A 20,521-nucleotide genomic window follows, 5' to 3' on the forward strand; every position below is an offset into this window, starting at 1 on the left:
ATACACCTAGGATGCCTTGAGGGTGAGTAATTTATGGGCTAATTTTCATTTTTGGGTGAACTAACCCTTTAAGCATTATTCATTCAGTCATTTTTCAACGTCATGTATCACTGCAATCTCTACAAGTAATCTATAACAATTTCAACTAAAATGAATGTTTCATCATGTTTAATTTATTTGACAAATAATTTTGTATTGTAGTGTCAGGGGCATCATTTTGAGGGGGGCACGAGTGAAGGGGGGTGCTCTCATGCTTGTCATGTGACACACAGCAGCCACAATACCACTGTATAACTGGCTAATGGTTAATGATATTTATTATTAATGTGACGAAAATTGTTATACGATACTTATAGCCTATTAAATATTGGTTCAAATAAAGGCAATAAGTCAATTTTATTATGAATGAATGAAGCATTTATATAGTGCTTTATTGTGTATTGCTGTACACCCAAAGCGCTTTACAATCATGTGGGGGGTCTCTCCTCAACCACCACCAGGTATTGTTGAAAACATGAAATATCTCTATTCTCAAATATGTGTAAGTAAATGCATATTGCACCTTTATAGATTTGATCTATAATGGGCGATGGGCAAAGTAGCCTAATAGTGTAATCTATTAACTTTGCATAAAAAATCTGTCTTTTTACTTAAGTACCAGATATGGGTGTCATAAAATATTTTAATACGACTGACTTTGTATTTAATGTGAATTTAATAAAAACATTGTAAGTTACTAATTAGCCTATGAATTGTTCATTGTACAAAAAGAGAGCAAGGAACGTTTACATTATCAAAAAACATTTTCACTTCAGTCCAGCGAGTTCAAGCACTCTCAAAAAGTCCCATAATAATCTCTAAAGCTGTTTACACTGTGAAATTAATATCTTACTTACATTCGTACATCTTCACTTTGTTTTTTCTGATGAGAGAATTAGTTCAGTCAGCCAGCGCGCGTGGTGACAAAACAGCGTGTTTCAGCGATGACTCATCTGAACGCGTCTGATTGGTACTTGCATTCATAAGCTCAACAGAATCGTATGGAATTGGTTATAATGTGCAGTGCTTTAAAGACATGTGCGCGTCTCTGGCTCTGTGCCAGCTAGCGAATGCAGATTTGAATTTAGCAGCTGGTGATGTTTTTCTTTATATATATATATATATATATATATATATACACTGCGCATTTTACCCAAAATTGTTTGGTGTGATATAATTCCAAATTTAGGGGGGGTGGGGCCAAGCTTGTTGACAGGGGGGCACCACCCTAGAATTGCCCCTGCTTAAAAGTATCTCAATAGTAATCTCAAAAATAAAGGGAAATCAGTTGTTAACTAGTGAAATATGAATATTACCAACAACTGAGGTAGTAACTAAATGGGTACTAGTATCTAATAAGTGCAATAAAACTGAAATACACTATAATTTTTTTTCGAAGATGTAAATAAAACAAAGATTACTGGAGGACGTTTTTTTTTTAAAGAAAATACTATTTTCAATCAGTGTTGCCACTTCAAAATGGCACATTTAATTCAATGTGTTACTTGCTTTTTCTTTGTAAATATTTGTGAATTTGCTAGCAATTTCTGAGTGAACATTGTTTTTACTCTTTTTTTGTAGATAAAGGCTAGTCACTATTGGAATAGGTACTAGAATCGATATTACATGTATACATGTAGTAATTAAAACTAAATAGTAGTCACATAAATCTAAGACAGTTTTAAAGAATAAAAGCGAAACAGCTTGCCACATCTGTGGAGCGCATCGACGGCTGCGCGCGCCTGATGGCGGATGGATGAACTGTTATAGAGTGCCAGGTTACCCGAGAGAGAGAGAGAGAGAGAGAGAGAGAAAGATAGAGGGGGAGGAGAGCAAAAGAGAGAGATTAACATCTCGATCCAATGAAATATTTTTGGCAGTTTGAGGATGACAGCGAAAGGACGACTTAAAGGTAGCGTGGCTTTTGCATTGCATTCCTGCATTGTTTCATGCATCTCCTTGCGCTCGCCCATTCGCATCTTTTACTACAATGTCAGTGCGCGCGCTTGTCGGGTAGCTACCAGCGCTCGGATAACGAGATGATCTTGTGGGTTACCGTATCGATTGTGCGTGTAATGATGTGAAATGTGCAATGCCTCGAGACCTTGCACGAGTACACTCTTGTAATGCGGGGAAAATGCGCTGAGATCCTCGCAATGTCAGTTCGTGCACTGACATGCACATCCTTGCATAGACGGCCTATGAGGGTATTTTAGTGTATCTTTCCGAAGCAGTTTATTGATTCGTTGGTACAGCGTTACACACTGTAAACAAGGCTTGCACATAGAGGATGCGCTGCATCCAGAAATCCCAGTGGCATTAAAGCGAAATGTTATTGCAGAAAAACAAGTTGCATTGCAGTACTATATATTTTATGTGATGTGATGCATAAATACGTTAAGAGACTATGCAAACCTATCATAACTAGCCTATACCAATGCATGCATGCACGCACTGTAAGCTTAGCTAAATTTAAAGCCATATTTATATTTCCAGTTTTTGCAATATACAATACATATATAATAATAATTTAAAAAAAAAACCCATTAGAATGTCAAGATGTGGGCACTACAGCATCACTGGATGATGGGATATGTGTATGTGGATGTATAGTGTGGGCGGTCAGTGGAGAGAGGGGTTAATTAGACTTCAGCAATGCCTGTGCATACTGAAAAGCTACCCAAAAGCATCTATCACGTTTTGGACCACCATAGTGTGTGAGCAAGTGTGGTTTGGGCAGAGAAAGAGGTGTTGTGTACTGTAAGGGCTATCCCTTCAACCCTGGAGTGTGGCCGCCTGTAATTATTTAGCAACATATGCCATTCTGCATTAAATAATCATAGTGCAGCACATGTGTCACATTTATGTAATATTAACCGTTAGGTATCTTGGGTACTAAGCTTTAGGGAAGGTCTGTGTGAGAGCATGTCCAGATATAGCTGGTGTACGAGGAAGGCAAAGCAGCCAGTGTGACGGTGAGAAAGGTATGAGGAGGACACAGCGGATGTGAGAAACTGCCTGATGGTTCATAGAAACCTTTAGGAAAAAAGTACAGTGGGTTATCCTTGATTATAAAAGCAGCATGGTGCTTTTGATATATATGCATATATTGCATGGTATGTACATATACTCCAGTGTAGGTCTGACAGTACTATGGTATTACCATGGTACATGTCCAAAAATTCAAGAAACATACTACCATGTTCGAAAAAGCATGACATTACCATGGTACAGTTTTGTTACACTAAAAATGTACCAAAAAGTACTATGATATTTTAAAACGTACCAAAAAGTACTATGATATTTTGAACATATACCATGTAGATACCAGGGTACATGAATTTCAGTACTATGGTATTATCATTTGATAACATCACTGTACTATGGTACAACCACAGAACATGTTTGTAAGGTCTGGAAAACACCAAACCTGAGATTTATGTGATCTAGTCTATAAACAATGGTAATACTGTGTGGCAATGTCCAATATTTGGAGGATGTGATTTTTGAAATGACTATTTAGATTTTGCTTGGACCTCCAAACGTTTTAATATTGTACTGTGTCAAGAGAAAAAAATAACATGGTTATATCGTACTTTAGAAAGCATAATAGGTGTTTTATTAAATTAAATTGTGTGCTTTGCATAATTATTTACATGCTTACTCCAATAAATTTCAAAGAATACTATGGTATTACCATGATACTTGTATGTGTCCTATGGTAATACTATGGTACCAATGTCCAGTGCTGGGAAGTTGAAATGCTTAGCATAATTACTTAGATGTTGCTCCAAGATATCATAGCTCCAATTATTATCATTGTACCATGTCTAAAAAAAACATAGTATTATCATAGTACCATATTCAGAAAAATTTATGGTAATAACAAAACATTGAAAATAATACCATGGTGTTTTTTAGTCTAGAAGATGGCGTGCTTGGGATAATTATTCACATATTACTCAAAGAAACTTCAAAGAATACCATGGTATTACCATTATGCTTGTATATTTGTTCTAGTCTAGAAACAATGGTTATACTATGGTACCAATGTCCATATGGGAAGATGGAATAAGATTCCATAATTATTTAGATGTTACTCCAAGATATCTTACCATGGGACCATGTCCAAAAAACCAAAGTATCACTATTGTACCATGTCTGTGGTAATACTGTAGTAATTTTTGCAAATTGTTCTAGGGAGTAACAGAGAGTAAAAGTGGTGAATAGAAGACTTGAGACAAACACAAAATAAGCGAGTAGATTGCTTGAGATGAATTTGCTCATTTCCACAAGTTATTATGTGCTGCATTCTCCGTGAGACAGAATGCGCCTCACTGCCATCTGTCTCCTCAAGGAATGTAGTAATGCAACAATAATGACTAGATTATTCTAATTGCGTCATGGTGTATTTTTTATGATTGGTACTAATAGGTGTTCTTGGCCCCTAGGAATGGAGAGGTTTTGAAACGGGAATATATTATTTGCATGCAATCATAAACACACACTTTCATGGCATTATCGAAACAGCTTAAAAAATCGACATTTTTCTCCAGATTTTGTGCCTGTGTTAATTCATGCATGCCTCCTGCCGAGTGCTGACACGCAACATGAACGGGATGTTAAAGCCCAACACTGAAACTAAGAGAGAGTGTTGACATGAGCCTGGCGATAAATGAAACAAGAGCAGGTGAAAGAAAAGAGAGGGGGAATGTGTGAAAAGTGCGGCGGATGAGAAGTGGGAGAGACGGGGAATTAGGCACTTGATAGTAGATAGATGGATGGATGGATGTGCATGCACTTGTGTCCCAGCAATCTCTTTCTCTCGCACACAGGGGCAAACGCTCAGGCAGTGTTTGGAATGGAATTTTAGAGTACTGCACAGTATATACTGAATATTGCTAACTTTGTTTAAAAAATAGCATGTGGACATTATGCAATTCTAATCAAACCAATTATGTTTATTATATCACACTTGAAGAAAACTATCTGTGATGAAGAGTCAGTGGCGTTGGGATCCATGCGCAGCTTTATTAATACACAAGACGAGTCAGACAGGCAAAGTTCAGTTAGCAGCATTAAGAACAAAGTATAGGTTAGGCAGAATCATAAACAGAGTCCATGCAAATGGTCGAGGCAGGCGGCAGACAGAGAATAGAGTAAATCCACTAGACAGGCAGGGGTCAATAAGGCAGCAAACGATCAGAAGAGAATAAACAATCCAGGTAGGCGACAGGAAATCAAACAGGAACCAAACGCTTAGTCATGTCAGCAGTAGCAAAACAAGACTTCGCAAAGAGGGTAGAGAAGGCACAGCTTAAATAGTCTGGGTAATGATTAACACCTGTGCAGGTGATCAGTCTCAGGCATGGGGTGATGGGAAATTAAGTCCGAAAGAACCGGTTAATATTCTGGTGATGGTTCCCACTGGTGGTAATCGGAGGGAGCCACAGAGGCTTGATTTGTGACACTATCATTTAACATTCCAATTTATTTCAAAGCATTTTGTAGTGGATTTGATCAGCCAATAACCTGATCTGTAAATCCCAAGGATACTTTTTAATGACTATCTGAATGGTGTAGCTAACTGAACTATGCTAACTAGCCAAACCCATGTTGCACAATTTAGTATAAAAGTACTTTTTAAGGAACATTAGTTTACTTGATGGCCATATCTACAATGCAGCTACTTCAGGCATGCAAGACCACCTCTTATATATCTGAAAGGAGAAATACTGAAATCTCTGGCCAAACTCATTTAAATGGCATATTTCAAATAAGCAATAAAGTCTGGCTTGTCTGATAAATGCTGAAATAGCATTATAAAGGCATTAAAACCATAAGCAATAAAATAAATGCAAGCCAATAGCGTTAAATAGAATGCTTGGCATAATTATGTAGATGTTTCTTGGTACCGTGTCCAAAATAAACTTTTACTATAGTATTGTGTCCAGAAAAAAAAGACAAAAACATGTTAGTACCATTACAATGTACTTAAAAAAAGCATGATAATATCATGGTGCTTTTAGTGAAGAAGATTGTGTGCTTTTCATAATTATCTACACTTTACTCTAAGAAACTTTATAGAAAACCATGGTATTACCATGATACTTTTATGTGTCCTAGAAACCATGGGAATACTGTGGTACTAGTGTCTAATGTTGGAAAGATTAATTCCAATAATTAGATGTTTCTCCAAGATATTTTGAATAATTTAAGTTTTACCATGGTATCGTGTCCAAAACAACATAGTATTACCGTAGTACCATGTTCAGAAAAAACATGATAATACCAAAACATTGAACCTAAAAAGGTATGATAATATAATGGTGTTTTTTCAACAAGAATATTTTTACATATTACTCAAAGACACTTCAAAGAATACCATGGTATTACCATGATACTTGTAAACATTATAGAAACCATAGTAATGCTGTAGTCCAGTGTCTAATGTTGGGAAGATGGAATAGATTTTATCCAAAACATAAACTCTGAACTTAATCCCAGATGAGAAACTATAGTTTTACTAGACAAAAACAATGACCTGGCATGGAACAATAAAGTGCTTCAATACACAACAAGGAAAAATGTCAAGCATGAGGACTTAAATGCAAGACAAGAACTGCTTAACAAGATAACAAGACAAATGGATATGAACCAGTGAGAGAACAGAACTAATAATGAGAAAAGACAATGAAAACAAGACGCGAGAAACAAGCTGGAATATGAGGTCACATGACATGAATCAGGAAACATAACTGATGCCAAACTAAAAGATAGGACATAAAAGACATGACTTGATAGACCTGAACTGAAAACATGAAACATGAACAAAAACCTTAGATAGACTTGACATAAATAGCATTAACAAAGTATATTTTTCAGATCGGTCCCACCAATGCGCATGTGCAGTCCTAAGTGTATGCGAGTCTCAGGTTTCTATGGGAACCAGAGCTTCTAATGGCAGTGACTTTTATTTAGAAGGCAGGACTGGAGCCGTCATATTGCGCATTGCGGTTTCTCCTATTCATTAACTTTGTCACATGACCTCATTACATGCATGTTTGATCCTCTTGGGATGTTCCTGCTTATGAGTTTGGAAGTCATAATTATAATGTAATTGTGTTCATTTAAGTGATTTTGTTTTGAAAAAAATGAATGCATTGGCCAATTTCAAAATTCTTAAAATTTTACTACTGACAAAAACCATTTAAAGAAAAAAAAATTGCACATTAAGTGTGTAACTGATGCATTGTCAGTGTATTTAACATTCTTCTTCTGCCACAGAAAATGATGGGAAATATTTAGTCAAACAAGCCTGTTGCTTCAAAAAGCACATTGATTTGCTTTTATTCATTTACAATACAAAATATGTGTACAAATGAAAATTGTAAAGAAAGTATACACAATTACTTAATCATAACCAATATCAATTTGTTTCCACCATTATTTTTAAATTTACATTCCCCCAACTTAGAAAGTCAGACTCTCTTTCTGGTAATTACAAAATGTTTTCATATGCAGTAAATTAGCATATTACAGTAAGTGGAGTCAAGTTTCAGTTTTTTGCATTTTTAATCCAATTTTCTATAAAGTCATCTTAACTCTTGGCAGTCTGTTCAAGTAGTGAGGCCAGAAAAAGATGTAAAGCATTGCAGCTGATAATACTCGCTTGATTTGTCACACTGGAAATGGAAGGTCAAGTACACTGCATTGTGGGATATAGTGCTCAGTGCATTGCATACTGCAGTACTCTTTTGTGTTTGACGAACAAAACATAACACAACATACAGGTTTGTCTCAACATGAGGGTGAGTAAATAATGCCAGATTGATCATTTTTGGCAGAACTGCTCCTTTAAACTGACACTAGACCTGGATGAGAATGCAGCAGGGTGACTGCCAGGAAATTGTAGGATAATCATTAGTGCACAACACAGGATGTGGACCAGGGTAAAAATAACATGCCGCCACATACAGATACTCATACACAGATCTGATTCAAAACAGACTAAAGGTGAAACTAGGAGGAAGAGTGGAAGAGGAAGAGAGAAAGAATGAGTGAGACTAAATTTAGCCTCTTTAACATAAATACTTTGGGTGTGCGTTTGGAGCACAGAGGACACAGTGGATAGCGCAGAGCTGAGACCTAATGAGGCCACGCGAAAGCAGGACCGCTTCTGTGATCCAGAAATCCAGTAGAACGGATCTTTAACCTGTATTTACTGCTGCCTGAGTGGATGACCTCATCATTTCTGGCCTGTCAGTCAACCCAGCTCACTCTGCCGATTGGTTCATTGGTGTGTTTGTCATCTTAAAGTCCCGCCTCCTGCTTTTGTGCACGTGCAGATGGCCCCTTCATGTGTGAAGCATGCATTAATTGTGCAACATCAAACGGCGCTTGTAAAAATCCCTCCGTCAAAGGCACGTGATGCTGTTACCTTCTCCCGATCTGGGTCAGGCATGACTCTCCCTCTTATCCATCCCTTTAGTCAATTTTCTCCATTCTCATTCCGACAGTACATTTTCTTTCTCTTTGTCTCATCTCTATACAGAATTCTGGGATTGTCAAAGGATGTGGCAGCTGTATTTTTGAAGCTCGCCTGTAGTAACAATACAATGCTTCTGTCTGACACACAGCAAAATGTGTGTTCCATCGCTTTTAGGTCTCAGGGGTTGAAACAGAGCCATCCCATGGTTGTGTGATCACAGGATGATGTATTTCAGATTGTCAGCAGTTTAATTACAGGATGTTGCAGCTTGCACACTGGAAGTGCTTCTGGAGCGGCACCGTGGGTGTCTGATGGTCTTCGCTTGCTGCAGTTACAACCGCTTCAGATTGCACAAGTTTGTTGTTCGACATCACAAATCTCTGAAATTCTTTGTCCTACTTCCTCCCCACCTAAGCCAGAAGTGAGCTTCCCACTGACAACATCCACAGCAGCAGTGGTGTATTGTACAGTGAGTTCGCTAATAATCCAGTACGGCTTCAGTACGACCTCATTACAGGAAAACTCCGCTTCTGCATAAGTTACTGTGCCTGAATCATACCTCACCTGTGAATGAGTAGTCCAAAGTCTGACATGTAAAGGCTGAATTGATCATTTAAGTGAGTTTCCTCATTAAAAAATTAAAAAATAAATAAAAAATAAACTAGTACACCCAAAAATTACAATTTGTCATTATTTACTCACCCTCATGTCATACCTTGTTTGCATTTCTTTATTCTGTAGAACACAAAAGTTTGGAAAATGTGTTAGTAGTTTTCGCTATCCAATGAAAATCAAAATCTAATCAATTTTTGAATGCAATGTGCTTCATAGCTGTCAGACTCTGTTCCGTGTTTTGTGAATGTCTGTTGATGTCCACCTCCTCAGCCACGTGTGTTTTCCTGGTTCCCTTTCTTCTATTAAACTTCCTTGTTGATGTACTCCACGTCTCCTCGTTCCTCGCTCCGCGCTCTTCCACAGTAGCCGATCCGTGACAGAATACCGTACCGCAAACAGAAAGTGAGCGGCGCCTCTTCTCCCCTAGTTTTTTTCTGTTTTTGAAAGTATTTTGTTTTCTTGTGTTCCCCCCCCCCACGATTATGTAAATCGCTGTACGCTTCATCGCATTGTTCTGGCACAGGGCCAATTACCATCGCCCCGTGGACCTCCCAGACACCACGGGACAAAGCTGGAGGGAAGGGATCCTCCAGTGTCTGGAGAGTGTCCGGCCCCGAGCCACAACCGTCCGGCCCCGAGCCAGAACCAACCCGCCGGCCGCTCAGCAGACAAGCCCACTGGCCGCGCCGATGTCAAGCCCGCCGGCCGTTCCTCAGTCAAGCCCGCCAGCTACGGCATTCCCAAGCCCGCTGTCCGTGGCATTCTCAAGCCCGCCGGCCGCTCCAGTGTCAAGTCCGCCGACCACGCCTTTCACCCCGAACCTAAAGAGGAATCTAAGGAGGAGAAGGCGGTTGGTTCTAGTCCCTAGGCTTGCTCCAGTGTCGGCTCCAGCCCCAGAGCTCGCTCCAGTGTGGTCCTGAGTGTAGCACAGAAAGGGCTCCAGTTCCCATGCCGTCCAGCCATGGCCTTCTGAGTTCCCTGCTCCACCGTGGCCTCCTGAACTGTCTGATCCGCCATGGCCTTCTGAGCTACCTGCTCCGCCAGGGCTCCCCGAGCTCCCTGTTTCGCCATGGCCTCCTGAACTGTATGCTCCGCCATGGCTTCCTAGTCTGCCTGCTCCGCCATAGCGCCCCGAACTGCCTGCTCCGCCATGGCGCCCCGAGCTCCCTGCTCTGCCATGGCCCCTGAGCTCCCGTGGCACCTTGGACTGCCTGATCCGCCCTGGAGGTATTCCCCGTGTCCCAGTCCTGCACCAGCCTCCAGGGCGCCCCCGCCCCCCGGTGGAATTGTTACGGCGCGGGACACGCCTTCCAGGAGGGGGGAGTAATGTCAGACTCTGTTCCGTGTTTTGTGCATGTCTGTTGATGTCCACCTCCTCAGCTACGTGTGTTTTCCTGGTTCCCTTTCTTCTATTAAACTTCCTTGTTGATGTACTTCACGTCTCCTCGTTCCTCGCTCCGCGCTCCTCCACAGTAGCCGATCCGTGACAATAGCAGAGAGTCATACAGGTTTGAAATGACATGGCACTAAATACTTTTCATCTGTTAAACTGGCTAAAATGCTACAATGCAAAAGGCAAAACACAAATGGCTTTACGTTTTTTTACTTTGATATCAGTTTTCATTCATTCGATATATTCTTGCATTCATGAAAAATAAAAGGTTTAGGTTTTCAATTGTAAGTAAATACTACCGTTCAAACCGTTGTTTTGAACCCAACCGCTGGGTCAAAACAACCCAATAGCTTGGTTTGTCCCTTTTTAACCCAGCGCTGGGTTATATTTAACCCAGCATTTTTTAGAGTGTATAAATACGTTTAGACCTCTTAACTTATTGATTGCTATCAGGATGTGAACAGACTTTAACAAAAATTTTTTTTTAACCAAATCACCTACCCTGCCTTTAAAAGAGAAAACTGATTGTAGAAGAAGACAGCTTACACAAATGTCCGCAATAGCACTCCTAGTGGCAACACTGAGAATACACCATGCACTTGAGTTGAGAATTACACAATGACACATGTGAAATCAAGCTTAGTGTAGCTAGAAGTGTCTGTATTCATGTACTTTAGAGTATGTTTCAGCTAGTTCTGCCAAAATAAGTGTGTTAACGCAGGCGATTAATTTTTCCAGCTCAACGGATTAAAAATATTTAACACAGTTAACGCAGAGGTGGAGCTAGGGTTGGCCACCCCACTCAAAACTGCTGCTTCTGTCGCTTTTTTTCTTGACAAGAATTGCATTTATTTACACACAGAACATCTTTACAACCATATCAAACAGGTCATTTTTTAGACTCACACTCCTCTTTGCCTTAGTGCCAGGCGCTAGTCAAACGAGCGCAGAAACGGTACAGGTAACGAGGAGCTTCAAGACAACATCAGTAAATTGCGGTCAGATGAGATGTTGTCAGGCCATATGTCAGTAAAAACTAATTTTCCTGTGCTCGTAGCATGTGCTCTTCAATTGCACGCAAAAATACGGTGGTGCGCACTGTAGCCTGTATCATTTCATATTAAAGTGTGAATAAAACTACGAACATACATGTCAGATCCGCGTCACGTTCAGCAGCGGCAGCTCTTAAAGTAATAGCAGCCAAATAACCTAATAACCCAACTGCTGTGAAGTCTGTTAATCAAAGAACAAAAGAAAAAAGAGGAAATCAATAAGTTTTGTAGCTTTAAGGATTCATTTATATTTAATATAGAATTTAGTGTTTGATAACTTTATTCAATTTCTGTATATTTCTTGCTGAAGGGCACAGGTATGACATTTATTATAATGGTTTTATGTGAAGATTGTTTTAAGTTCACTTAAATTAGAAGTTTTTATTTTCTTAAGTCTAATAAATGTTGATAGCTCTTGTAATGTTGAATGGCTAGTCAATGGTTAAATATTTGGATAAAAAGAACAGTTTCCTAGAGACATCAGTAGTATTGGTATCAGTATCACTCACCTTCAATCATAAAAAAGGTGCGATTAAATAAATATTAAAAATATACTCTTTACATTTTTTTTCTACATTATTAAAAACATTATTAAAAAGTATTGGTACAAGTGTACCAACAGTTTCTCCTCCACAGCAGGGGTTCAGAATCGAAGGCAAACCTTTGTGAGTGTCTTCCTGAGAGTGGGGGTCAGGACGGGGCGAGGGCAGGAGTGAAAGGTCAGAGATGAGAGGGAAGGAAAGAGTGAGATAGAGAGAGAGAGTGAGAGAGGCTCTAGCACAGCTGTGACCTGAATGTGTTCCTCCCCTCGTACCTCTGGGGTCCGGGAACAAGTGCGAGCCTGTCAGCGGCCTACTTTCCCAAAGTATGATTCTAGGCCATTATCTGTGTTACCACTGGTGGGGCTCCAGCGGGCTCAACGGATCCGCAGAACAATCCTTTTCATCACCCGTGAATGCGTGAGGGAGGGCCGGCTGTTTGGAAGTGTTACTCTGAGAGGAACGTATCTTACAGGAGGGAGTCAAGGTGAGGTCGACTACTAGGAGCAGGAGGACAGAGAAAGAGACAGAAAAAATAGCAGGGAGATAAAAGAAGAGAGATTATCAACCAAACTACTGCACATTGTGGTTGGACTGCTGTTCATTGATATTTTGTTATATAATGCAAAGAAATTTATACGTACATACAAGTTTGACCCGAGTCTATAAATAAAAAAACAAAATAAACAAAATGATATGTTGAAAATAAATTGGATCTAAACAACAGTGTATATAATAAATGTATATTTTTGTAAGTATCTTTGTGTTCCACAAATGAAAGAAAGTAATTTGGAATGACATGAGGGTGAGTAAATGATGACATTTTTGAGTTTGAACTGGGCCTTTAAGGTTCGTGTTCAACCATAATGGAGAATTTATAGACAATCCCTAAGCTTTCTGACTAATCAGATCATTTGTTCATGACTGTATGTGAGCCACTGTCCTCTCTGTCAATATACTGTCACATTCCTCAGAGTCAACAACTGACTTGTTATTTCAGCAGTTATTTTAGCTGAAATAACAAGTTTAATAACAAGTTTAACTGCCATACAGTAGCCTCTTGTGTATCTTATGTCTCTTTGCTCACCAAGGCTGCTTGATTGAAAACACAATAAAAACTAATATTGTGAAATATTACAATTTAAAATAAGTTTTATGTCATAATATTGTTAATATATTGTAAAATGTAATTTAATCCTGTGATGCAAAGTTGAATTTTCAGCAGCCATTACTCCACTCAGTGTCACAAAAGGACAGCATTTATTTGAAATATTAAAAACATTTATAATGCTACAAAAGATTTCTGTGACTGTTGATCAGTTTAATACATCCTTGCTGAATAAGAGTATGAAAAAATCCTGCTGAATCCAAACTATCAAAATATCAAACAATAGTCAATCAATTTAACTATCGACATGCTCCACTAAGTTTTGACAACCACAATACTTAATCCAAATAACCTACTTTTTTGTATCTTAATTTAGAACAGTATATTTTCTGTTATTATCAAAGCAGTTCTAGCTATACAAATGAAAACAGGATGCAGGAACAACAGCAGTAACTCAATAAAAAAATAATAATAATAAAATACATTTTGGTTTCCAGATGAAAATTGTGCTGCTCCTGACAGGATGAAAAATCGTACTACAGCAAACACAATAAAAGAGTTACATCTTCCCCATAAAACTTGAAGTACCAAGTGGCACTGTTCATAAAGCACAAACTATAAGTCTACCGCTGGACAGATTCATACACAGACAAGTTTTTGATCTCCATTTCCTCTTGCAAGCTAGTTAGATTAATTTTTAATTAAGCTTCAGACAACAATAGCTCAAATTGAACCACATGGTGCTTTTTTTTTTTTGTCTTTTTAAAAGCTTTACAGCCACTGGTGATTGTATGTTTTCATTGTATAGAAAAGAGCAGCGTAAACACTCAACAAAATGTCTCCTTTTCTGTTCAATGGAAGAAAGTAAGTCATACAGGAAAGTGATGATCATGACAATTTGGGTGTGCCAAGATACCAAATTCTGCAAAATGTCAGTCAGACATGAGATGTGAGCAGTCAGAAATGTTTTTTTTTTTTGTTTGTTTGTGAATGCGTTTGAGGCTTTTGTGAGTGTGTTTGTATGTGTGCATTTGAGTGAGAGAGAGGGATCAGAGTGTTTGTATGAGTGTGTTCGGTCTGCTGCTTGTTTTGATCAGTCTCTAGTAGATGCAGAAGGAGTCTCAGCATCTGTCTCAGCAGCTGGAGGGTGTCACGCACACAAATACACACATACGTGGGTCAGTTATCCTGACCTTACACTGCCGCTGCTTGTCCTGCCTTGACCTGCTCTATCACACGCGCGCACACACATGCAGAGAGCGTGCAGGCTGTGAAAGGGCTAGAAGGAAGTTTGACGGAGAGAAGAAAATAAAGGCGCAGCGAGTATTCATGAAATGCTGATATTAAATTTCCATGCCAGAGGTCAAAGGTCAACACCAATGTTGACACAGAGCAGATAGCAGCTCCGTATTGGCATTGCTGATCACAATATGCAAAAATGTGTATGTGGGTAGCTGACATGAAATACATGTGCTACATGAAATACATGTCCTATTTTAGACAGCGTTTTGCTTAATTTTATAATTAATTGTTTTTTTTAAATAATTGTTTTGCTGGTTTAAAAAAAAAACCTTTTTTTGATCATTAGAGGCACTATTAGAATGTTGAGTGAATTTCACTAAATTCAGCATTTAATATGGTTGACTTTAAACTGTGTTTTAATATTAGGTTAATATTATAATATATAATTTTAATATCTATTTATCACATATTGACCAGCTTTATTTAATGAATTGAGGGACTACATGGAATATTTGTACTTTAAAAATTAATTGTTTATGACCATTTAAAATAAAATACTGAAGCCAAAAAAAAAAAAAGGATAAAAATAGTGACAATTTTATAACCCTAAAGTTAATACTTAAAATCTTTAATGGATTAATAGTCATTTTCATTCTGTACATTATAATGATGTGATGCCAAAACAGCACTAAATTCAGCTTTTAAAGTGGTTGATATAAAATTGTTTTGATTTTAGATAAAAAGCTTATCACAAATGTTAATTCAACAGAGCCACTGCCTCTCTGCTCTCATCGGCTGAGGTGCCCCTCACCAAAAAAGTGCTAACAACTTGTACCAACTATCCATGTTCTTACAATTAGAATGTCTAATCAAATTATTGTACCGATCAGATCTAATATAAATAACACCAAATTTGCTGTTGTTGGCACAATTTGTAGAAAAAAAAAAAAATTCCAAAAACAATGCCTTCACAAAAAAGGAAGACAGAGACAGAGAGAGAAAGAGCGAAGGGAGGCTGCTAAAGGCAGTTCAACATTGCAAACATGGATTCAAAGCTCCAGCAAACCAGCAGGTAAATCATCATATTGTCAGCATACAGTGTGTACCAGGAATAGGACTGAAGAATCAGAGTGCAATTCAAACACAGAATACTTTAATAAACAACTCAGGAACCAGGAGACGATGATAACACAACTAAACATGACAGAGAACGGACCAAGACTAAGGGAGAACTGAGGGCTTATAAGCAAGAACCAAACAAAGGGAACTAATGAGATGATTAATCAACACTGGTGGAAACTAATGAACTAATCAGGGAGCACAGGAAAACTAGGTCACCGGCAGGAAGAACAGACACACAGGGAAATCTAAACAGAAACAGAACATAAACATGACATATACAATAGTCAACATTTGAATGGGATCAAAAAAGTTCATCCAAGTTGTCCTAAGACAAGAACGCATTTTGGTTTTAGGTTTTAGGACAACTTTGATGAAAGGTTTTGATCCACTTCAAATGTTGACTAGTGAAGAATATTTAGCAGTTTGTCACACTTTAATTATTGTAATTAAGTATATTTCCCATTATAATCACTTGCCTTAGTTGATACTAGTAATCTATAACACATCATATTTATAATATTTTATTAAAACCATATGAATAGTAGGCCTATAAATAGTTAATAACGGTAATATAAATGTTCTAAATGAGTTGTTTATTGGTATATAATATAGATTTATGCTGTATAATATTAAATTAAATGCCTAATACTTATACTTCCATTGAAGATGAGGCAGAAGCAGGCGCAGAGAGTGAGGGAGAGCCCACTGAGCATTAGCCAATTTAGACAGGTACAGGTAAGACTGTTAAACTGGCTGACAGCAAAGGAATATGCTAGAGTGTGATAAAAAGAAAGATAGACATTAAATTATTCGAATGAAAGAGTAACTACATTACAACAACATAAACTGAACTAACACTAAGCCTAACAATTGTATTTACAATATGTGACCTGTGCTGGCAAAATGAGTCACAATGAGCAAATTTTCAAAAATGAGTTATTTTTAGTTTTAGTTTTTTAAGTCAGTTCTGAGAAAAATTGAGTTAAAGTTTTCTGAAGGTTCCAAAGCAAAATCATCTAGCAACATTGCGTTTCCTCCACTTCCTTTCTTAATAATAATTACTATATTAATAATCACAATATAGCCATTTTTTTATCTTTGTTATTAAAATTAAGAACAGTTACAAAAAAACAACAGTAGAACAAATACAAGAAACAAATAGGCCTGGTGCATTACTTTTTTTTTTTTCATTTTACATTTAAAACAAAAGCATTCAAGTATAAGAAAAACAAATAATCAAATGTAAAAATCACTTCAGTGTGTTCGTTGCAAATAAATTGATTATTAAAACTACAAAAGCAGTTCAATCAAGAGCAGTGAGTGATCTTTTCTTTTATTGTTAGATTAACGTTAATGAGACGGACAGTCTATTTATTAAGACCTACTGTACTGCACGGATCTAATATAATGTTACACATCAGATGTTTTCCCCCAACAGTTCCCCAAAAGTTCACTTAAGACATAACAGATTATGTTTGCGTGAATAGCCTGCTTAACCCTCTACACACATTTTGATGGTACATGATAAAAAAGATTCCACATCATTTCTTGGTTTATTTGGGAACATTTTATTGATAAAACATTTTTTTGACCACCCCTCACCCCAAAATATTTTTTTGTTGTCTATTAGATTTGATACTGGCGTAGGTTTGTATCATAGTGCAGGGCTGGGAAACTTCGGTCCTGGAGGGCCACTGTCCTGCAGAGTTTAGCTCCAACCCTAATTAAACACACCTGCCTGTAGCTTTCTAGTGATCTTAAAGACATTCATTAGCTGGTTCTGGTGTGTTTGATTAGGGTTGGAGCTAACTCTGCAGGACAGTGGCCCTCCAGGACCGAAGTTACCGTGTCATATCATGTACTTCATGTAATGAGATTTTACTCTGTGTGAAACTTCAAACAGCACTTCTTCTCTGCTGTGAAACAGAGGAGCATGTTACACTTTTTGCACATCACTTTGGGTGTTCCTGTGCACCCAGGAGCCCTGCATCTTCCTTTTTTGTCACACATTATTTGACAATATATGTATTGTCAATGGGAAATCCTGGTTAGAGATTGGAGTCGTGGGCCCCTGCTTCCTTACCCCTTATCGCACAACGTTGCCTTGAGGCAACGAAAAGAAAAACTGAATTTCTGAACATGCAAAATAAAATAAAAATCATAAAACCTGACAAAAGTCTTCTCTACACCTTCACACACACACACATTTTTATGTACAGTTCATGTCATTTTAGTAATCAAGATTACTAAAGCAAATAATCTTGCCTTCTTCTCACACCATGTGCTCCTGTGACCATGTGTCAGAAAACGAAGTCCTGTCTTCAAATGGTGCTTGATAGTGACTCCCACACCTTATTGGACTGTTCTTTGATACTTTTCAAACATTTTAATTGGTTGCAATCATTTAAAAAAAAAACGTATTGAACATGGGGCATAGGAAAAACTTTCCGTTGCCTTTGGGCAACGCTGTGCTGTAGAGGGTTAAATACTTTAATTTTGTGTATTCAGTATGTTTATGTATCGGGATTGCGTGCCGTCGAAACTGCCTTTATGCAGGCGTTTCGGACGACAGTCAGCGGCAGAGCGAGAAGCAAGCAGAGAAAAAGGTACTCCTCTCAGAAAGCGTACAAATAAAGATAATTTTAGATTACTATTTGGAGCATTGGGATTGCTAGACGAGGGCTTAATGAACTAATTTTTGTGAAAACCTGAAATTCGACCTTTTTTCACAATTTTGTCTGTAGCTCAAAATTAGCCTGTGCGCATTCTGACTCATTTTGACAGCACAGGTCACATATGTTTGTAAAATATTTGTTATTCATTCTCTATATTAAGATGAAACTGCCCCAGAGTCAACTCAACAAAGTAAAAGTGACGGTATTGGAACTGAGCCAGAGACAGAAAATGTTCAGATTGAGAAAGAAAGGCAATACAATAGAGGCAGAACAGGAAGATATGGAGAGTGAGGCAGCCACAGCCATGTATTAACAAGTACCCATCCCCTTAGTACCCTTTTTTTGGTTTGGGCCACTGCCCCTCAAAATGTCTGTGCACGGCCCTGATATCCATATATACATATTCACAGATTCATAGACCCATTATATGTCAGCTATACTCGTGTGTTTATTGTTTAGGCTTGTGCTGCTTCTCTGCAACACTCATGTTTATATTTAGCTCACATTGTTTTGCACGGGTTCGTTCCGCTCTCCGATCAATGATTCATGGAGTTTCATTTCATTGTTGTGGTTCATAATCCAACATGTTTATTTACATTCAAATGCCTGTGAAAAGATGCACCACATGTCTGTTTATTGACATGAGAGGGTGTGTGAGGCCCATCGCTCTATGACTGTGTCCATGACAACAATTATTATGCTCATGTTCAGAAAGAGGACAGCATACAGTATTTGCTTATTCAGAAGGAACGTATGCAAATATCTGTACTGTAAAGGTGTGTGTTTGTGTGCTGCAAGTGTTTTAGGTAACCAGAAGAAAAAGGTTGTTACTCAGAGTTTGCTTGATCTCATATGACCAGTTCTTTCAAGTTTTAATATGTTTTTTCCTATAATTTCTTAGGTGAAATCAAAATAGACACAAATGAGACAACTGTTGACATGGAGTAAGAATACAGGGTTTAAATTATTGAGGATCGCAGCAAAATCTGATGAGAAACATCATGTGAGTTGATACTGAATCTCCTTTGATTGCAGACTTTAGTGTCTTCGCAAATCTGAGCACAGTTTGAGACATTGTTGAGATCTCTTCTGAACCTTTAAAGGAAATGTGAGATTACTGGGGTCTTTTTCTCAGTAGAACAATAAGAGAAGCAAGAGCCTTAAGTCTTTATTTGCTCCCTCTGTTTTTATTAGGAGAAACAATTGAGACATTAAAGAGATTTATTTTCCTATTTTCTAGTCTTTTTGAAAAATATGTGCAAATGCATGCACAAAATAATTGCATGCACATGTCTGGCTTTGCACGAGTCATGCATATTTCTTTTCTCGTGAGCGTGTGTGTGTGTGTGTGTGTGTGCATTTATCACGTGCAAGCGAATGCTTGTGGAGTCGGCATTGTGCATGTGTGTGTGTGTGTGAGTGCAGTGCATTTGCCTGAGGAGACCGTGTTATGTAAGTTATCTCTGCAGCATACTGCACTTCAATAATATACCCAAACTGCTAAATAAAGACACGCACACACTCATACTGTAAACACATACAATAACAAATCATATACAAAGCAGATCAGATTCTCAGGACACACATTGTAGAGCTTGTCCTAACAAACTGTACCTAGTAAAAAATGCCATAGTGTTCTTATCACCGGCAGGAAAGAAAAATCACAGATGACATCTCTTTGATATTTCAAATGTTTCTCCTAGACTGGATTGTGATTAAATGGAGAATAAATGGAGAGATGCAGACTCTGTTACTTTGAGGGTTTTAGAAGACATCTCAACTGTGTCTCAGACTATGCTCATATTTGAGCAGAATCAGGCTCAGATGCGAACTCAGAGAAAGTCATACTTATAGGTTGCCCTTTCATAGTCCTTAAAGGAGACCTATTATGCCCCTTTTTTAATTACTAGTTGGAATCAGGTGTCCCCAGTCTCAGGTGTCCCCAGAATGTGTCTGTGAAGTTTCAGCTCAAAATACCCCACAGATCATTTATATCATTTTGAAAATGCCTAGTGGAATTCTGAGTGGAAGCAGAAACACGCTGTTTTTGTGCATGTCGATTTAAATACAAATGAGCTGCTGCTCCCCGCCCCCTTTTCTAGAAAAGGGCTGTGCCTTTACAGCTCTTACCTCAGATACTCTGTCAAAAAAACATCTGTTTGGTTTTGATTATCATGTCTATCGTGCTGAAATCATGCGTTTTAAACCATATTAGTTTAAACTTCTGATATACGGTTTTCTGAGA

At 38.2% G+C, this 20,521-nt stretch overlaps 1 protein-coding gene across 3 annotated transcripts in view; it reads left to right on the forward strand.

Annotated features, from left to right (window-relative positions):
- The window catches only part of LOC107660165 (serine/threonine-protein phosphatase 2B catalytic subunit alpha isoform-like), a 50,569-nt gene that overhangs the window by 1,652 nt on the left and 28,396 nt on the right, over positions 1–20,521 (forward strand). Inside the window, exon 1 of one of the 3 annotated variants that reach the window (XM_016449405.1) lies at positions 1,802–1,951. The exons of the other annotated variants lie outside the window; for them this stretch is intronic. Within the exon in view, the coding sequence (XP_016304891.1) occupies positions 1,927–1,951 (25 nt within the window). The 5' untranslated portion in view covers positions 1,802–1,926. Of the gene's footprint in view, positions 1–1,801; positions 1,952–20,521 lie in introns of those variants that run through there. 3 annotated transcript variants of the gene reach the window in all.

Source organism: Sinocyclocheilus anshuiensis, unplaced genomic scaffold (genome assembly GCF_001515605.1).
Source record: "Sinocyclocheilus anshuiensis isolate Anshui unplaced genomic scaffold, SAMN03320099.WGS_v1.1 scaffold888, whole genome shotgun sequence".
In the NCBI taxonomy this organism is placed as follows: domain Eukaryota; kingdom Metazoa; phylum Chordata; class Actinopteri; order Cypriniformes; family Cyprinidae; genus Sinocyclocheilus; species Sinocyclocheilus anshuiensis.